Source organism: Prionailurus bengalensis, chromosome F2 (assembly GCF_016509475.1).
Source record: "Prionailurus bengalensis isolate Pbe53 chromosome F2, Fcat_Pben_1.1_paternal_pri, whole genome shotgun sequence".
Lineage (NCBI taxonomy): Eukaryota > Metazoa > Chordata > Mammalia > Carnivora > Felidae > Prionailurus > Prionailurus bengalensis.
The window spans coordinates 22,730,990-22,752,175 of NC_057353.1; the positions used below are offsets into that span (position 1 = coordinate 22,730,990).

A 21,186-nucleotide genomic window follows, 5' to 3' on the forward strand; every position below is an offset into this window, starting at 1 on the left:
ACCCTCCAGTCACTATCTTACCTTCTCAAGGATAACCACTACCCTGACTTGTAACATCCAAGATTAGTTTTACATGTTTCCAAACTTTATATATTACAGTCATATAGCAAGTTTATATAAGATTGATCCATGGTGTTGCTTCTAACAATATTTCATTTATTTCCATTGTTCCATTGTTGGAATATGCAACTTACCCATTCTACTGTTGAGAAACATTTGAGTTATTTCCAGTTTTTGGCTGTTACATTCCTTTTACACGTCTTTTGTAGAATAAATGTATGTGTTTCTGTTGGGTATATACTTAAGAATGATTTGGTGGGTTATAAGGTATGCACATACTCAGTTTTAGTAGATAACTGCCAGATAGTTTTCCAAAGTGGTTATATCAGTTCCTTCAGTAGTGTGCAAGAGTTCCAGTTGCTTCACAGACCTTCTCTGTTGTTTTCCTTTTAGTATGCTGGCAAATATATAGTACTATCACGTTGGGTTTTAGTTTCTCTGTCTCTCATGAATAGTGAAGTTGAGCACCTTTTCCTATGCTGGTATAGAGTAGAAGAGTGGTCACCTTAATCCACTTGAGAGACTGAGCTAGGTCAAGAGTAGGTTGTAGTTTTATTTAGACTTAGTTTTTCTCTAATTTGGCCCTGTTCCTAGGGTGTAACCCTCCAGAGATCTCAGCTGAAAGCCTGATATGTTTATTGAGTTTCCTGCCCCCACTTTTTTTTGCCTTAGCCCTGTGAGGCTACTGAAAACTCCACTCTACCTCACAGAAGAGGAAACCTTCCTTACAACCAGGAAGCATAAGAGGAAGCACTTAATCTCACTATCATGAGTAATCAAGGCAATCCCAAGTAATATATTGAAATAGTATTTCCTATACCTCAGACTGGCAACAATTAAAATATCTTAGAATACCAACAGCTGGCCCAAAGAGTGGAGAAATGGTAAGGCTGCCATACCTTTCTCTCAGTGGCATATGTAAATTAGTACTTAAACTTAGGAGAGCATTTTAGTAAAATCTGTAAGTATGCATTCCAGCAATTCTACTTCTAGATAAATACCCTGGAGTAACTTTTTATTTTTACTGCACATTTTAAAAGCCATGAAGTTTTATTTAAAAACAAACAAAAAACAGGCCCCACTAAGACAATTGGTCTGGAATAGAGCCTGAGAAGTAGAATTTTTTGAAAGCTCTCTAGCTTTAATTGTGCAACCAGCCTTCAAAGAACTGATGTCTAAGAAAAACTTGTAATGTGCGCAAGAAGACATGTAGAGAAATGTTTACCAGTGCTGCAGTAATAGAAAATAGCCTCTAACTGCTTTCAAAAGGCTGGAAGAATGGATGAATAAATGGTATTTTTGATCAGTGGAATATTGTGCAGCAGTAAAAGTAGCTAATTCTATAAAAATATTATCAACATGAATAAGTGTCACAGAGCTGAGCAAAATATAGCAAGTTTCAGAAAATACACTATGCTAAACAGTACCATATATTTATGGGTGCATACATACATAGTGCAAGTTTAAAGGAATGCATGAATATGATAAATTCTATATTCAGGATAATGATTACCTTGAGCAGAGGAGAAGCTGGAGGTGCAATCATTTTGGTAATAAACAAGAGCTTTAGTTGTACAGATGATGTTTTATTTCCATAAACTTGGCAGTGGACATTCAGGTTCATAATTTATTTTTTAATCTTTTTGTTATATGTGTGAAATACGATGTAGTTTTTTGTTTTTTTTTTTAAGTAAGAAAAAATATATTGGTGGGCAATTTGAAACAGAATTTTTTAAAATCTCCTGTATCCCTGAGTTTATAATGTGACTTTTTTAAATTAAATAATATGTGACAAAATTTGTAATATCTTATTTGTGATTTATGTATTAATATGTTTTTCCTGTTTTCTTTAGCCTTTAAAAAGGAAATTGCTTATGGTAATCTCTCAGAGAGATACATTCCACTCCATTTTTCAGCACTTCAGCTACAACCACATGATGGAGAAAATTAAGAGTTATGTGAATTGTGTAATAAGTGAAAAATCATCAGCCTTTCTTATGAAGGTATGCGTATTTCAAAGAGACTCGAACAATAAGCTAAGGATAAATTGTTATAATAAAGGAGAATACTTGGAATAGAAATCCTTAAAAACTAATTGGAATTTTATTTAGTGATTTTGTAGAAGAATGGCAAAACGTTACAATTAGTGAATCTCAAGAGTTTATCAGTGATCTTCGCAGTATTTTTTAAATTTTTTAAAATAAGAGTTGGGCAAATTTTTCAAAATAAAAAGTTGGGAAAAATAGGTTAAAGAAAATTTTTGCATTTTTTTGTAAAAAGTAAAATTGGACTGAAGAAAGGCCTTTAAAAAATTTTTTTTGTAACATTTTATCCTCAGTGGAGCAATGAGTAAGGGGGTTTTGTCTTAAAATATCTGGAACTTTTATTTATTTATTTTTTTAAGTAACCCTTTATCTTAATATTGCCTAGCAAGCATTTTATATATGAAATACATGTACAAGGAAAGACCTTCTCCATAAGGCTTAAAAACCAAGCAGGTAAGTAATGCAGCTGCTATTGATATCATACTTCCTGGAGAAAAATACAGTGCAGTCCCTTTATTGACCTGTCAACAGATACTTTGGTTATGACTCAAGGAATTAGAAGGCTTAATTTTAATGCTCTTTGTTCACAATGGCTTCATGAATTCCTTCCTCTTTCACAACCCCATTTTTTAAGGCAGCAGCAAAAGTAGTGGAAAGTAAAAGAGCAAGAACAACTTCTCAAGAGAAACCTGACGGTAACAGTATTGAAATGGAAACTGGAGCTAATTTGGATGTAGGAAAAAGGTTTGTAAATTTATTAATATATTTTTTGTCTCATGGATACAATATCTTTATGTGAAAGTGTTGCTAGTGAGCCATTTTTAACAAAAATTATTATTTTAGAGGGTATGTTTTACTGATTGTTAACATTTGGATATTTGAAGTACTGTACAGTTACTTCATGTTTTATGTACGTTGTTATATGTGTTCAGCGGAAATAGTAGAGTTTAAATGGTATGAGTAATACCATTTACCATTCTCAGGCAACATGTGCTCTGGAACAGTGTTGAAGTTGGAAACTTGAATCATCTGTACCCCTTAGTTCTCAGATCCCACACGCCTTCATCATGTGACTCACTATCCTGAGGATTATTCTAGTATTTTAAGATACTGTTCCTACATCTTTAACCTTAAGCTAACCACTTCATCTGGTGCTCAACTGAAGAAATTGGGATTTGCTCCAACGCGGGAGGGAAATAGGCTATGTTAGTCCTACACATAGTAATCCCTCTTATCCATGGGAATGTGTTCTAAGACCCCCCAGTGGAGGCCTGAAACTACAGAAAGTACCAAACCCTAAATATGCTATGTTTTTATCTATACATACATACCTATGATAAAGCTTAGTTTATAAATTAAATACAGTGAGACATGAACCACAATAATCTACTGGAACAGAAGTTATGTGAATGTGGTCTCAAAACATCTTCATGTACTGTACTTCCCCTTCTAGTGACGATGTGAGCTGATGAAATGCGTAGGTGATGAGGTGAAGTGAGGGGAATGACGCAGACACTGTGATGTAGTATTCGGCTGATAAGATCCTCAGGAGGACGATCATCTGCTCCCAGATGCAATTGATCGGGGGTAACTGAAACTGTGCAAAGCGAAACTACAGATGAGGGGGACTACTGTATTGAGAGACAAGTTCAGTCTCCAAAATTATGTTTTAGAGATTTTCAAGGGTAATTTTTACCTTTTGTCTTGGCTTTAGGAACTAACCTTATTGAAGAACATACACTCTACCATGATAAAGTTCTTTTCTGTTGAACTTATGGTCCATTCCCTCTATTCTTCCACCCTTAACCCATGGCCAGATAGTCATGTGGTCTCCAGATGGATGTATTTTGCAACGGATGTAGTGTCTCTCGTTTTGGCGGGGGGGTAGTGGGGGGGGGGGCTGGCCATCACTCAAATGCTGCAGGTTCCTCATCTTAACTACTTATTTAGAGATGGGGATTGGGGTTCAAGTTGGATAGACCTCAGGACTAAGCTTAGTTGTCTTATAGTTCCTGCTTCTCCCTACCTATTAATGTGATCTGCTCCCTTACTGGTTCATCTCCCTAAAAACTCTATTAAAGTCTTAGGATTTTCTAAGATCCATTTTAAGAAGTAGATCTTTTTTTTTTTTTTTTTAATTTTTTAATGTTTATTTTAGAGAGCCCAAGAGAGTGAGCACAAGCAAGGGAGGGGCAGAGAGAGGGAGACACAGAATCTGAAGCAAACTCCAGGCTGAGCTGTCAGCACAGAGCCTGATGTGGAGCTCAAACCCACAAACCATGAGATCGTGACCTGAGCCGAAGTTGGGCGCTCAACCGACTGAGCCACCCAGGTGCCCCCTAGGTTTTTCATTTTTATTGGCTCATTTATTTTATTTTGTTTAGTATATCACAGTTTAGTGATAATACTGAGACCCAATACATTCCGGTGGCCTAGCCTTCTTGCTCAGGCTAGTGCTGCTTTAAAATAAAATTAAAACTTGCCGTGATTTATGCAGGTGATGAATACATTTCCTCTCATATAGTACTATCCACTTATTTCAAATGTCCTCTTACACAAGACACAGTTTAATCATTGTGTGTAAACAGAACTCTTGATATTCTCATCTGTCTCTGTACCCTGACTCTCCTCATACATCCAGTTAACTCCCCAAGTGTTATGAATCCCATCTCCATGCTTCTTTAATATATTGTTTATCACTTGTGTCCTAGGTTATTACTTAGCTTTGTACCATACAAATCCATCCTTGACATGATTTCTAGAGTTAGCATCCCATAAAAATAAATCTGTTTAAATCACTTTCCAGCTTAATAATCTCTTTTGGCTTTCTGTTTTCTAGTTAGAATTTATTGCCATGGCTTGCAAAGCCTTACATCTCTCCACTTTCTGTTTTCTTCATATACAACCGTACCCTTAAGCATTAACTTCTCCCTGCCCACATACATGGTACTTTCTAGCAACACAGAACTTAGTCCTGACCCTCAAATATGACAAGCTTTTTCATGCCTGGTCTCTTGCTTTAATTTTGAATTCCCTTCTTTCTGTTCTTTCCAAGGCATGCCCTTACTTGCCATTCAAGTTCTAGCTCAAAACATCACCTGATCTCTGGATCAGTCGTCCCTTCTGTGCTCCCATAGCATTGAGTCATATCTCTGTAAAAGGACTTATCTTGGATAGTAACATACCTATTTACTTTTTTATATTTCTCACCAGATTGAGGATCCTTTAAAGGTTCTTAGTTAGCCTTGTATCCTTGGTATTTAGTTCATTACGAGGCATACATTAGAACTTGCAATGCACTAAACATGGGGAGCAAAACTAAAACTAGAGACAAAATAAAGATCAAGAACCAAGCAATTATCAAAACCATTCTAGAAGCAAATAGGATCAGGACAAGTAAAACATCAGATTTATCAATATGAGGACAAAAGTTAGCAGAACATAAGTGAACAAGGATAGAATCAAAAGTGTGATTGTGAAATCAGACAAAAGATGAAGCCTTCATGTTATCAATGGTAGATGCCAACTTTGCTTTGATAAAGCTTATAAACTATTTCAAGGCATTGAGAAGTACAGACATGAAACACGAACAGTACCTAGTTTGTTGTTAAAATTTATAGATAGACTTAAATGCTAAAGAAGTTGAGATGGGTAGCTTCAAGGAGGGGTGAGCATTGAGCAGGCCCTTGAAGGATAGTTAGGATTTTTACAGTTGGTTGAGGAGGAAGTGTCATTTTAGGAGAAAAGAACAGTTCCAGTGAAGACACAGAGGTATGCAAATGGTCATGCTTTTTTTGTGGAAGCTTAAGTTTAACTTCAGCAAAAGAGATGAATTTGTTAAAAAGTTCAGTTGGAGACTCGTGGGGAGGGCGAGAAATTATACTTGCATTCATGGAGATAAGGATCCATGGGAGAGTTTTTGAAAGTGACATGAATGCTGGAGTACATTAACTTTGCTTGACGTATGTTTATGAAAGCTTGATTTAATATCTATCTGGTCTCATATCTGGGCAGAAATTATCCATGTTGTAATGGACTATCTCTGTATGTCCTAATGTTACCAGGGTTTCTTTTCAAAGATATTTTGTATAAATTGAAGTATGACTTGATTATGTAGTATTATCCTTGTGAAAAGTTTCTTTTGTTTATATTCTTACAAATTTTCTTTTAAAGTGTTACTACTGACAAAAAGTCTGCTGGAACTGAATCCTCAGAGGGTACAGTATCTTTATTGAGGTGAAGTAAATTGACATTTTTCTTCTCTGTCTTTAAAATCTTTGATTGAGGCACTTCATGCAGACCTAAATATGTTATAACTGTCATATAAATGGTGTGATTTAGAGAATATTGCAGGTGCCTGCTTACCTCAACAGATATTCAAGACCCTGACATGTCTTGAAATTCAAAACTATAGAGACCTGCCTCTGGGATCCTGGGTTGTCACACATTGTTTCCACAAGGCCATTTTTGGTAGACACATATAGGGAGTGCTTGAACTTAAAGCAGATGTTTAACAAACTCTTATTCTGGCCCAGAAACAAGGATCTGTTGCTAGGGGGTTGATTACATTTCTGATGAATATCCCAAATTCTGATTTTATGAAATTACTTGAAAAAGTGTGTTTAATTTACTAGAAATTTTGTAACAGACAATCTAACATATTCAGAGAGCAGAAAGTCTACATGAATGATTTCAGAGATGGAGCATTTGGGATGCGAACACTGAAATAACATGATAAAGGCATCACTTGGGGGTAGAGAAAGATCTGTTAATGATGGGAAGTGCTTACAAGGATAGTGAATGGTCCTGAAGAATGGTAGCAGGTGGTACATGTCAGTGGCATGAACTGCAAGGGCTAAGGTTTCCATGGAAGCAGGCATTCATTAGGAAATGAAAAGTATAGAGACCCATCTCTGGGACCCTGGGGTCATAGAAGGAAGAAGATTAAGCCTGCTCTACTTACGTAGGCCTGCTCCCCAGCTTTGTTGCAGCCAGGAGGCTGGGCACCAAAAGGCTGCCTCCTAGCCCTTCAGGAGCCAGCCCAGTCTGGAGGGCCTTGGGGTACCAGAGCCCTCCCTAAGAGGGAGCTAGTTTTTAGACAATGGGGAGAGGTGGGGGAACTGGTGAAGAGATTGAAAACAGCATTCCAGAGAGCACAATAGAAAGTTCTGGAAGGGAGAGAAAGGATTAGCAGGTTGTGGGGTAAAAATAGAGATTTTAGGTAGTGATAAAATCATTTCCTAGGCTTAGATGAGCTACTTTTTTCATCTAAACTAGCTCCTTTATAAAACTGAAATAATAACAACTTTGCAGGGTTGTCAAAAAATTTTGCCACATTCTGTATTTCCAGCCTTCCTGTCAGAAAAGCTCTCTTTGGAAGCTATAAAGATAAGTGATACCTGCCATTATGTGTAAAGGAATTTTGGAATTTCTCTTTTGGGAAATAAACTTAAGAGGCATGGGAAAGAATGAAAGTTCATAGCTGATAGTCTGAGGTGTTTGTTTGTTTTTTTTTCTTCATCTAATTAGAAGGCCAAAAGAATCTAGAGTTCTAAGTAGATGAGATGGAAGAAATAAGTGATGGGAAGAGAGGGAAGTAAAGACAACAAAAATCTTAAGAGGCCAAGGTTAAGATGGGGCACTCAGCAAGGAGAGCACCAAAGGAAAAAGGCCAAAGTAGAAGGTCCTAGAACAGAGGTTAAGACCAATCATCTACCCTTTTTATAGCTTTTCTATGCTTTTATGTTTAATTTAGGTCCCACAAGAATCTCTTTCTATCTAAATGGAAACACAGAAGCCGACAGCAAGATTTTAATAAGAAAGAGGAAAGAGTGGAAACTCTTCAAAGTGAGTACTCTTATTACAGTTTTTAGAAGTGGAGAATTGAGGTGTCCTTGAAAGTGATCCAGCCTTTGACCTTCCCACCACAGCACACAGACACACTTCAGAAAACTGAAACAGAGGATTAGATGTCATAACCTCATAGAGTTAATTTAAAAAGTTAGTGATTAATTTAGAAAGTTAACCGTTCTGATTGCCTAGTTTAATTTTGCTATGCTGGTACACTGCTTTTCTACCTTAACTTTATTCAGGAACTTGAGGTAGTTACTTACCTGAAACGTATAGTTGTGATCATGGTAGTTATGTTCTATGAAGTCACCATGATTAGTGAATACTGAACCATTACAGGGGAATTACAAGACCAGATTCTCTTGAGCTTCTTGTCACCACAGTTTTGTTACCTGGTAAATATATAACCTTGTTCAGTGTGTTTATATGTTTCTGTTTAAAGACACTTTAATATATAATGTTAATGCATTAACCTTGAACTCATGGCCAGTAGCACCGTAATTCATGCCTGGATGAAGCTTACCTAACACACATATTTTTTCTTTTGGGAACATTACAGTCTTCTTGCAACTAGGAACTCTAGACAGCACTTCCACAACGCTTTTGGGAGCCATTTTTAAACAGCAAAATTACCCAAAAACACAAAATGTAGCATTAAATAGAGTGTAAAAAAGACAATTACTTATAACAGAGCTAAAACATGAAAGACAGAGCTTCACCTTGCTTAACCTCAGCTAGGAACGTACACTTCAGGGGAGTTAAATTTTTTGTTGTTCTGCAGTGACCACAAAAGCACTCTACGTATTGATTTTTGAGTTACAGGTAATTAGTAGGGAGGTGAATTCACAATTACAGAACCCAGGAATAATGAGGATTGACTGTAGAATCTAGCTACCCTCTTCATTGCATTTAGAATTTATTCTCAAAAAAGGCATCGCTGGATTTAAAAAACAAGCAACAAGAATCAAAAAATCTTGAAAGCAGTCCATAATTATTTAAATTACAATTTGATTGTAAGTTTCTTCTTGGTATATATTCATTCAGCAAATGTTTATTGAGCCTACACTATGTTCTGGGTACTGTATGAATAAATGCAAGGATATTTAAACTGTTGCTGCACAGTATTGTTTACTGATCCACATAACGCTAGTAGATGTGCCAGCTTGATGCCAGGGACAGAGTGGGGCTGCAGTAGGTACTAAATGGATAAATTTATTCATAGCTTATGGCTGATGACAGGGCTGGTATTCATTGATATTTGTAAATTGCAGCTCTGAAATGTTTACATTCATAGATACTATTATCATCCTCATTTTAAAGATGGCAAAGTTAAACTCAAAGAAATACTTGCTTCGTGTTGTTCCAAAATTGTTCTGCATCTATTGCTGCAAAATAGGAATCAATTATAAACTAAAATAATTTGGGATTCTGGACTTTTAATTTCATAATACAAAACTCAAAGAAATGGAAACATATACTTTTTTACATTCTAAATAGTTGATCAGTGGCTAAACTCTGAGAACTATAAATAAATAACCTCATTGCAGAGTGGTTTGACAGTGACTGTGGATGTTGAGCCTGGAAGATCTTGTGAGTTTTTGTACATTTCTTGACTTTTTGTTATGTTAGTAATACATACATGCACATTTTTTTTTTTTTTAAACCTTCCAGTTTGGTTAAAAGGCATGCAGTATCCTCTCTTCATAGTTAGAGGAGATTAGTTTTGTTTGTGCTAAACAGTTTTTTTCAAAAATTTTTAAAACACCTTTTTAAAAAATTTTTTTTTCAGATTTGTAAAACTGCCATGTACTTGTAAAAAATCAAGTGATTCAGAAAACTTGAAAGAAAAAAAAATCCCCTAAATTCTTTCTGTGCAGAAAAAACTTACCAGCATTCAGTGAGGTGATGATTAGTATTTGAGTTAAAAGCTTTCTGTATGTAAACTCATTTAATTCTCAGCAGTCTTACAAGTGCTTTTTTTTTTTTTTATCATCCCCATTTTACAGGTGGGGAAGCTGATACAAAAAGAGATTAAGTAAATTGCACGTGGTCACAGAAACAGTGAACAGAAATAGAATTTGAAATTAGATGTTCTTTTTTTTTTAAGTAAACTCTATGCCCAATGTGGGGCTTGAACTCATGTTGCCAAGATCAAGAGTTTCATGTTCTTAGCAACTGAGCCAGACAGGTGAAATTAGACATTCTGACTGAATAGCCCATACCTTTAATTGCTGGACTAGACTACTTCAGTGGAAGAATAGATAGCCAAATAAAAATTGAGAAAAATGTGATCAAGTTACATGTTACTTTAAAATATATTTACATTTAGTTTCAGGGGCACCTGGGTGGCTCAGTTGGTTGAACGTCCGACTTTGGTTCAGGTCGTGATCTCACAGTTCATGGGTTTGAGCCCCGCGTCAGGCTCTGTGCTAACAGCTCAGAGCCTGGAGCCTGCTTCGGGTTCTGTGTCTTCCTCTCTCTCTGCCCCTTCCCTGCTCACACTCTGTCAATCTCTCTCTGGAAAAATAAATAAACATTAAAAAAATTTTTTTAATTTATTTACATTTAGTTTCTAAAGAATGAAACTGAAAAATTCACTGACTTTATGTAAATACTTCATGTTTCATAAGAAGTATATCAGTAATCTATATGATTCCTCCAAAATGAAGGATAAAGAATATGAACTGCTTCAAGAGGTTGGGTCAGGTTGCCTCTGTAATCATAGATTTAAACTTTAGACTGTTGATTGATTTTTATTTAAAAAGGGTGAGATTAGCAAAAAAAAAAAAAAGATCTCTCCCAGTTACCCAGTTTTTCTTAGTTTCATTTCATATGTTCAAGGTTTGTAGCATTCTTTTCTAGCCATAATTCCCAAAGTAGTTTAATCTGTATTTAAATTGATTTATTGCTTACTACTGACCCTTTGACCATGATGTCCCCATTCCTTAACTCTTGTTTGGCTATGGTTTTTTAATCTTTATTTATTTTTGAGGGAGAGACAGAGACAGAGACAGAGCGTGAGTGGGGGAAGAACAAAGACAGAGGGAGACACAGAATCCGAAGCAGGCTCCAGGCTCTGAGTTGTCAGCACAGAGCCCTATGCAGGGCTTGGACCCACAAACTGTGAGATCATGACCTGAGCTGAAGTCAGATGCTCAACCGGCTGAGCCACCCAGGCACCCCTTGGCTATGGTTTTTTAAAGATGGGATTATAGGTGTTATAATTTCTAAAGATTTACATCACTGAGAATGTCTATTCTTCTTTTTTCTTTTTGGGATGAGAAAGGGAATTTACTTGCTCATGATACTTCTAAGTTCAGATATACATCGCCTTCAGGTGTGGCTGGATCCTGCTCCTCAAGCGTTTTCATCAGACCTGCTTCCTCTGTGTCTCTCAGCTCTACTTTGCTCTGTTGGCCTCCCCTCTAGGAGGACCTCTTTTTTTTTTTTTTTTTTAATTGAAATATAGTTGACACAGAATGTTACATTAGTTTCATGTATAGAGCATAGTTATTATAACAACTCCATACATTATGCTATGCTCACCCTAGGGGTAGTTACCATCTGTCCCCATACATTGTTAGTGCAATGCCATTGACATAGGGATCTATGTTATATCTTGAATGTGTAGTGTTTTTTGCTTAAAGGGAAATTTGGCTAAATGTAATATCCTTTGGAAATAGTTTTTTTTATAACTTTATGGATATCAATTCATTATTTTTTTACTTTGTGAGGGCTGCTGTAGACAAGTCTGATGCCAACCTGACTTTCTCCCCACTTTGTATATGAGTTGCCTTTTATTTCTAGATTCACAGATCTTTTTTAATATTTGCACTTAATACTATAAATTCCCCTTTAATTACTGCTTTAGTTTTATCCCACAGATTTTGAGATGTTGTTTTTTCATTTAGTTCAAAATATTTTTTCATTTCCCTTAAGACTTTTTCTTTGACTTACGGCCTATTTACAAGTTCTTTGTTTAATTTCCAAATATTGAAAGGTATTCCAGATAATCTTTCTCTTATTGCTTCCCAATTTAATTCTGTTCGGGACTGAGAAAATACTTTGTAGGATTTCTTTCTTTTTTTAAGTTATTTGTTTTATGGTGCGTAATATGGTCTGTCTTGGTGAGTGTTGATGTACACTTGAGAAGAATGTGAATTCTGTTGTTGAATGGAGTGTTGTAAAATGTCAGTTAGGTCAAGTTGGTTCATAGTGCTGTTCCGATTTGGGTATGCTTATTTTTGCCTACTTGTTCCACCAGTTTCTGAAAGAGAATACTGAGACCTCCAACTGTAATGATTAATTTAGTTATTGATCTCTGCTAATTTATTAATTTCCTTTTTGTTTTTATAGTCCTCTAGCACCTGTTTAAACAATTTGCAATAGGAAAATCTCTGTTCATAACTAGTGTGTTTTCCATTTTCCTGGTTGGAGCCTGACTAGAATATACGGTCTGTTCCTGCAACAATACCATATTGTATCAATTACTGTAGTTTTATAATAACTCCTTATGTGATAGAGCAGTTCCCTTCATCTTACAGAAATATTTTGACTGTTCTCGGTGTTTTGGTCTTCTGTGTTGTCAGGAAAAAACCCAACTTCATAGAGGATTCTGCAGGTGCCACAAGTAGACAATAAGACCTAACAAGTCAGAGCAAAACAGTTTGTTATAGCACAGCAAATAGCATGGCGTCCACATAGTTGTGCTGATTCCTTTATCCCAAGTCCCATAGACAGTGTAATGGCCCCAGATAGACACTGTGCAGGCAATGGGTTGTATGGTAACTGAGGAACTTGATGCCAAGGGCCTAGCACTTTTTGAATAAGCAGCAAAACATGATAGCAAACAAGCTAGTTTCCCCCCCCCACCTTCCCCACCCCCACCCCCCCCACCCCCCTCCCAGCCCAAACACCCCTGCAGGAAAGAGTAGTTATGTGGTGCTCAGGCTGTGGTTCCTTTGACCTACTTAGGTGCCTATTTGACTACAAAACTGCTTCATATCAGGAAACAAAGAAGCCTTGTACATTCAGCAAAAACTGAAGGGATGCTCAGGACCATTGGCGGACTACTTCTCATAACACATATAATTTTAGAATAATCTTGTTAAGTTCTACAAAACACCCTGTTAAAATTTTTATTTGAAGTTGCATTGTAGGGGCACCTGGGTGGTTAAGCATCTGACTATTGATTTCAACTCAGGGCATGATCTCATGGTTTGTGAGGTGGAGCCATGCATCAGGCCCTGTGTTGACAGTGAGGATTCTCTCTCCCTGCCACTCCCTTGTTCACACAGGGTCTCATGCTCTCTCTCTCTCAAAATGAATAAGTAAACGAGAAAAAAATATTTTGGGGTCACCTGGGTGGCTCAGTCAGTTAAACATCAGACTCCGGCTCAGGTCATGATCTCACAGTTCATGAGTTCAAGCCCCATGTCAGGCTCTGTGCTGACAGCTCAGAGCCTGGAGCCTGCTTCGGGTTCTGTGTCTCCCTCTCTCTCTCTCTGCCCCTCTCCCGCTCACTCGCTCTCTCTCTCTCCTTCAAAAATAAACATTAGAAAAAAATGTTTTAATAAAAAATATTTTAAAAGATGAAATTCCATCGTAAACAATAGATACTTTTGGAAAAAATGGACACAGTTATTATATATTAGTGTTAATTAGAGACTTTAGTTATAGACTATATTAATTATATGAAGTCTTCCTATGCAGCATATTTCTCTTATTTAGATTGTCTCATATATTTTCTTATAATGTGTAGTGTATATATATACACATACATAGTAAAGCTTTATAATTTACTATATACATACAGATCTTGACTACTTTTGCTAGATTTATTTATAAGAATATTGTATTTTTTGTTACTATTGCATATATTATCTTTTGCTTGTTTTAATTAAGTATTTTAACTGTTGCTAATAAACAAATACTATTGAGCTTTGTTTAATGATCTTATATCCAACCATCCTGCTAAACTCTTTATTTGTAGAGATTTTCAGTGTTTTTACATAAACAGTTTTCTTTCAATAGTTAAGTTCTATTTCTTTTCAGTAACATGTACATTTATCTTTGTCTTACTAAACTGACTATATGTAAAAAAGAAGGAATGGGGAAGGGTTACAATTCTTACACTAGGTCAGATATTCCTTAAGCATTATCCTAAGTGAATTTCAACAATCCTGTAAGATAAATATTACTCAATTTTTTTTTTTTTTTTTTTTTTTTTTTTTTTTAGCAGATGATGAGAAATGGTTCTGGGAGGTAAAATAACTTGTTTAAAGACATATAAAAGAATCAGCATCAGCATTCAATACCCCCTATGATTTTTGGAAACTGATCTTTGCATTGTACCGTGCTGCTTCCAGATTCAAAGGGGAAAAAATTAAACAGCCAGAGTTCTTTTATTTAAAATAGCTAAATACTAGATAGGAATTTCATGGTAACCTTTAAAAATATAATCCCCTTTTTTATTTTAATGTGACACAGTTTTTGATGACTATATTTCTACATTTAGGTAGAGGAAAGGAAAAAAACAGACAAACCACTGAAAGCAAGAGAAGACACATTTTGAACAGTCAGCCAGTAACTTCCAGAAAACGTCGATCTAGGAAAAAACAGGTATTCATTATATTTCCTTATTTTTGTCTCCCTTCCTGTCTTTGGTTTTCCCTAGAGACTCCCTAGTAAGAATTTGAAGCAGCTTTTCCAGCTGAGGCAGTTGTTTTACAGGAGCCCAGATACCATGGTGAGATGCAGGAGGAGGGGAAGTATTCTATAGTTTTGTGATTTTTCTAATTCGTTGACTGAGTTGTGTCCCGGGCTAAAACCATCCAATGTGCTTCTCAGCTTTTATTTCCTCTAGCGGGGGCTGGAGTTGGCTGGAGATGAGTTGGAGTTGTGGGCACCTGGAGTTTTTTAATTCAAACTTGTCCACAGTGAGTCTCCATCACTTCACCCATCATAGTTATGTGTTTCTATCAGTACTGGCTCTAGCTGTGAGCTTCTTTTCCTGATAAGCTGTGATTCTCTATATCGCCCTTTTTGTTTTTCTAGTTTTTATGTTAGCAGTTTGCCTATTGGCGTTAATTCTCTAGTGGATCTACAAAGAGTCGTTGACTTTCAGTTTAGTTTTTTTCTTTTGAGAACTGGAGTGATCTTTCCAAGCTTTTTATATGTCCCAGAGCTAGAAGTCTCAGCCTCATACATTTTTTTTTTTTAATTAATTTATTTTGAGAAAGTGAGCACACGCTGGAGAGGGGAAGAGAAAATGGAAGGGAGAATCCCGAGCAGGCTCCCCACTGCCAGCACAGAGGCCCACTCGGGGCTTGATCCCATGAACCACGAGGTCACAACCTGCGCTGAAACCAAGAGTCAGACACTTAACCAGCTGAGCCACCAGGTGCCCATCTGCCTCATAATTTTTTTTTTTTAATGTTTATTTGTTTTTGAGAGAGACAGAATATGAGCAGGGGAGGGAGGGACAGAGAGACAGACAGACAGACAGACACAGAATCCGAAATAGGCTCCAGGCTCTGAGCTGTCAGCACAGAGCCCAAGGCTGGGCTCGAACTCGGGAATGGCAAGATCATGCATGACCTAGGCCAATGTCAGACGCTTAACCACCTGAGCCACCCAGGCACCCCGCCTCATACTTTTAATTGACCTTTCCCTGTAGTTCTTCTGGCAACAATTCCAAATGAGATCATACATGTTATTTATAGATATATATAAAAAAAAAAAGTTTTTTTCTTTTTTTGGTATTTAAAAAAAAACACGGGTTATCAACTCCATAATTTAAATAATAGAACATAGATGGTATTGTCTGTCACTGTTTACTATTGCCAAAAAAGAATTCTTTGGCTATCACAAGTACCTCATTTTATTTTTAGCTTTCCACTGTTGGCTTTTTGGTGGGACAATTTTTTTCAGTTGAGTGACAGATTTCATCTTATTTTGTGTTAACATTTTCATTCTTCTGATTGGACAGAGTCTCCTTGCTGCATTTGTCTGTGAAACAGACAAAGGTATTTCTGCCTGCCTCATCACAGTTTTATGGGTTTTTGAGAGAGAGAGAGAGAGAGAGAGAGAGAGTGCACATGTGCACAAGCAGGGGAGGGGCAGAAGGAAAGGAGAGAGAGAGAATCTTAAGCCAGCTCCACACCCAGCACAGAGCCCCACTTGGGGCTTGATCTCCTCGATCTCTTGGATCTCCTGACCATGAGATGATGACCTGAGCTGAAATGAAGAGTTGGATGCCTACCTCAACTGAGCCACCTAGGTGCCCCATCCTCACAGGTTAAAAAGAGACTTCCTTTTGTAAATGTATTCTATTAAAGAGTAAAAGTAAATGTCTTTCGACAACAAAAACTTTTTTCCCCAGAGATGGTATGTAATGGGAATTACTATAACTGGGGGCTTTTTGGTACTATAAATAGTATCGTTTTAAGGCATTATAGAGCATTGGTTTTTTCTTCTGAAAGACATTAAAAATGACAATACGATTTTCAAATATAAGTTACATAAAACATTTTTAACCATAGGAGAGAAAATGGTGCGTTTTAATTTGTTATATGCTCTTTATATTTTGCGGGTTATGGGCTTGACCAGGGTTGTTATCATTTTTTTTGTTGATTCTATGTATAATATTTCAAGGAAAGCAGGGGCGCCTCAGTGACTCGTTTGAGCATCCAACTTTGGTTTAGGTCATTATCTCAACAGTTTCATGGGTTCAAGCCCCACATCGGGCTCCACACTCTGTGGAGCCTGCTTCAGATTCTCTCACTCCCTCTCCATCCGCCCCTCCCCCACTCATGCTCATGCGCACACGTGTTCCCCCCTCAAAATAATTAAATAAACTTTAAAAAAAGAAAGCAAAAGACAGAAAAGCACAAGGAATACAGATTTTTTATGTCCCAAAATGTCATCTTAAACCCTTTGTTTATTATATGATATTATGAATGGAATCTAAGAAGTCAGATATCGAAAATGAAGAAACAAAAAAGAGGAAACGAAAGAGTAGACTCAAATGAAATTGTACTGTCCTTGTGTTTTCTTTTTGTTCTGACACCGTGAAGCCAATTGTGGCATCAACTCCTTTTATAGAAAGTAGGAGTGGGCCTCTTTAAACTTTTAAAGATGATGTTATTATTTGCTATATGATCACATGTTCCATATGATGTTTTAAAAGACCCTTGCCTTTAAATCACAGATGAAATTAAGTTTGCAAGATCCAAACATTCAGATCAAACAAAAGAAGGCATAAACAATCACAGAGTGATAATGCATCAAATTAAAGTAACTCTTTTTCAAGAAGAAAAAATTAAATACTTAATGTTAAAAACTGAGGTTAACCTTCACTTGACAAAATTATAACTAACTTCTAGGTGAGAGGTTGGCAAACTCTGCAAAGGGCCAGGTAGTGAATATTTTAATAGGCTTTATGGGCCATATACTGTTTCTGTCACATATTTTTTTCTTCTTTAAAAACCTTATTTTGAAATGTAAAAACCGTTGTTAGCTTCTGGTCAGTGCAAACAGCCTAAGGCTGGAGTTTGGCAGTAGCTTGCTAACCTCTGCTGTATGTGATACACTGGAAAATACTGTTTAAATTTGTACCCAGAAACTTAAAGGGGATTCAGGCAGAGAATATTAATTTATTTTTTAAGAGATCTGAGCTTTTGTGTTGTATCAGGTACCATCTGTGCATTCTATTAAAAGTAATTAGCTCAGCTTAGAACAAGAAAACTGTGGTGTATGTATATCTGAAATTTGCATAAACCAATGACTACTTTTTATTTTTTTATTTTTTTAATGTTTATTTTTTTTATTTTTGAGAGAAGAAGTGTACACATGAGTGGGAGGGGCAGAGAGAGAGAGAAACACAGAATCCCAAGCAGGCTCCAGGCTCTGAGCTGTCAGCACAGAGCCCGACGCGGGGCTCGAACTCATGATCCGCGAGATCATGACCTGAGCTGAAGTCCAAAGCTTAACTGACTGAGCCGTCCAAGCACCCCAATACTTTTTAAAACCAAACAAAACTGGAGTGCCTGGGTGGCTCAGTCAGTTGAGCATCCAACTCTTGATTTTGGCTCAGGTCATAACCTCACGGTTTGTGAATTCAAGCCCTACACTGGGCTCTGCACTGACAGCACGGAGCCTCCTTAGGATTGTCTCCCTCTCTCTCTCTCTCTGCCCCTCCCCTGCTTGCTCTCTGTTTCTCAAAATAAATAAAAATAAACTTAAAAAACTGAACAAAACTGTAGCAACTTCTTACATAACAGAAATTCTTAACTTGGGGATTGTAAAAGTGATAGATTTTTTTTTTCACACTTATTTTTTTTTGTGAGAGACAGCGTGAGCCGGTGAGGGGCAGAGAGAGAGGGAAACAGAATCTGAAGCAGTTCCAGGCTCTGAGCTGTTAGCACAGAGCCCAATGCGGGGCTTGAACTCACAAGCTGTGAGATCATGACCTGGGCCAAAGTTGGATGTTTAACCGACTGAGCCACCCAGGCGCCCCAGGATAGATATTTTAAAGGAGAGTCTAGGTAGCCTCTGAAATGTTATGTAAAATTTTGTATACCTTCTGTTGTCTGTGAAATGGATCCACAGCTTATAAGCTGTTACAGAAATCTAAGAAATGTACATGCAAATTCTTCCTCCTTTAGAAACTTTAATACTGGGGTGCCTGGGTGGCTCAGTTGGTTAAGCGTCCGACTTTGGCTCCAGTCATGATCTTGTGGTTCGTGAGTTCAAGCCCCGTGTCGGACTCTGTGTTCAGAGCCTGGAGCCTGCTTCGGATTCTGTGTCTCCCTCTGTCTCTCTGCCCTTCTTCTACTCACACTGTCTCTCTCTCTCTCTCTCTCTCAAAAATAAACATTAAGAAAAAAAAGAAACTTTAATATTATTTTGATTAAAAACAGTTGGATTTATAGTATGTTCTTTAATTTTTTAAAGAATTTTATTTCTGTGAATAACTGTTCTATATTTTATCATAAGGCATGGCTCTGGGAAGAAGACAAGAATCTGAGATCTGGTGTGAGGAAATACGGAGAGGGACACTGGTCTAAAATACTATTACATTATAAATTCAACAACCGAACAGGCGTCATGTTAAAAGACAGATGGAGGACTATGAAGAAGCTAAAACTAATTTGCTCAGACAGTGAAGACTGAATGTGTTTGTAAAAGCTTGGTAAAATGGCAGTTAAATAGTTTGATCACGGCATTTTGTTTGAAACCGGTGGTCATTGATGTGTCTTAAAATTCTTATCTAAAGCTTTACAGTATGATTACAGTGTCACTTTAATCTGAAGATTGATGCTATAAGAGTAAAATTCTATGCCATCATTGCATTCTTAAAGAATATTTTTCCTTTGAAAAAATGTAAATTTATTGAACCCTGGTGCTTTCAATAATCTTATCCCCAAATCCTGTCCCCCTGCCAAAAAAAAAAACCATGAAAACCTGGTAAGAGAAAAAATGTATTCCTGTTAACCTATTCTGCGTCTGTAGGCTGACTTCACCTTGGTAACACACATAAAAGTAAAGTTTCTCTAAGACTTGATTTATGGCCTTAATATATTAGTTACTAATATGCTTATTTATAGCATGTACAAAGCAATCCATGACTTGTAATATACTCAAATTTTCCTTACAGTAGTTTCATATAAGGGAGAAAACTTAAAAATAGTAATATCCATACAACAAAATTTGTACTATTACCAAGAATAGCTTCATGTCTCATTTAGGTACATTTAACTTTGTTTCAGTGTTAAAAAAAAATCTGCTTTATAATATGGTCCCATAAATACCAGTTTCTATGATATTTTCATTTAATACATCAGTATTGGGCCTAAGTAGTATTCTGTAAATGCTTAAATTGGTATTAACCATGATTATTTGATGTCTGTGTTAAATGCTAAATAAACAATGTCATAATACCTTAACAATTTTAAGTTCTCACCAACCTTTTATTCTTTACAGGATTTAGTCATAAACCAAGAGCATTCTTTGATATTTGGAGTCACATGTGCTTTATTTAATGAGTGAAAATATTGAAGTATTGGTGTACAAAATTAAATGGGAGTATTTTGTAATCTGTATTTCATTTCTTATTAAAGTTGCATACCTTACTTTCCCATTGTTCCTGAATTTATTTTCTTATACATCTAGTAAACGGAAATGTGCATAATTACTATATGCTTCTTGACTGTCCTTTACTAGTTACTGCCATTGCTTATTACAGACATTTTGATGGTTTGTGCCAAAGCTAGCGACAAGAGCCAAAATGGACCTGTAAGTAAACCTCATTCCAAACATACCATAAATCATCAAATTCTAAGTTTCCATTAACTGTGAGATGTTCAATTATTTTATGTGCCACTAAAAAAGATCAGTGTGTTTATGCTATACTATGGTGCTTTCTTGAGAATTTTATTTTACTTATTAAAAGAGCTATTTAAGTTTAAAGATAAATTTCTATCATATGACTTGTGGATATGTAAAAAGGAGAAGCAAAATAAGTTGAATAATGTATTTCTAAAACTTCATCTTAAATCTGAATTTTTTCTTTAAAATTTTTGAGATAATTGTAGATTCACATGAAGTTGTTAAATGATACAGAGAGGTTGCTTGTACACTTGTTCCTCCAATTTGTTTCCCCACAATATTCATAAAACTACAGCGTCTCACCATCAGGATACTAAGACAATCCACCAGTGTACTGAACATTCCCCGGTTTTACTTGTACCGTATGGTGGGTGTGTATTTAGTTCTAAATAATTTATCACTTGTGTGGGTTCACATCTTCACCACCATAGGCACGATCCTGAGCAGTTCCACCACCACAGGGCTGCCTCCCCTTGCCACTCCTCTCCCTGTTGGCGTCATGCCTCCAGCCCCTGGCGGCCTCCATCTCTAAAGTCTCATCTTTGTTAAGATGCCATGTAGTGACATTCACCGAAATGGTGGAGTAGGGAGCTCCGAAGACTTTTCCCTTTACTGAGGCAACTATGAAGCTGGCAAATACTATGAGAATCTAATTTTTGAAACTCGAGAATATAATTAAGACAACTGGAGGAGTGCTTAATAAAGAGGCTACTGCATCTTGCATGAGAAATTTTTGGTGTTCCTGCTTTCCGCACTTGGGACAGTGGCTGGTTTTCTTGGTGTGGCTTGATGGTGCCGGAGGGGCACCTCATTCTCACCACACTGTTGTGTTTTGACCTGT

General features: G+C 36.7%; 1 protein-coding gene across 4 annotated transcripts in view; it reads left to right on the forward strand.

Annotated features, from left to right (window-relative positions):
• The window catches only part of TERF1 (telomeric repeat binding factor 1), a 34,577-nt gene extending 14,488 nt beyond the window's left edge, over positions 1-20,089 (forward strand). For 2 of the 4 annotated variants that reach the window (XM_043601194.1, XM_043601196.1), the window contains 6 exons: positions 1,914-2,063; positions 2,740-2,849; positions 6,279-6,341; positions 7,861-7,952; positions 14,473-14,576; positions 18,954-20,089. In XM_043601194.1, coding sequence (XP_043457129.1) covers positions 1,914-2,063; positions 2,740-2,849; positions 6,279-6,341; positions 7,861-7,952; positions 14,473-14,576; positions 18,954-19,130 — 696 coding nt within the window. In that variant the 3' untranslated portion in view covers positions 19,131-20,089. Of the gene's footprint in view, positions 1-1,913; positions 2,064-2,739; positions 2,850-6,278; positions 6,342-7,860; positions 7,953-14,472; positions 14,577-18,953 lie in introns of those variants that run through there. The other 2 variants (XM_043601197.1, XM_043601195.1) reach the window with 2 other exon arrangements.
• Positions 20,090-21,186: the final 1,097 nt, after the last annotated feature.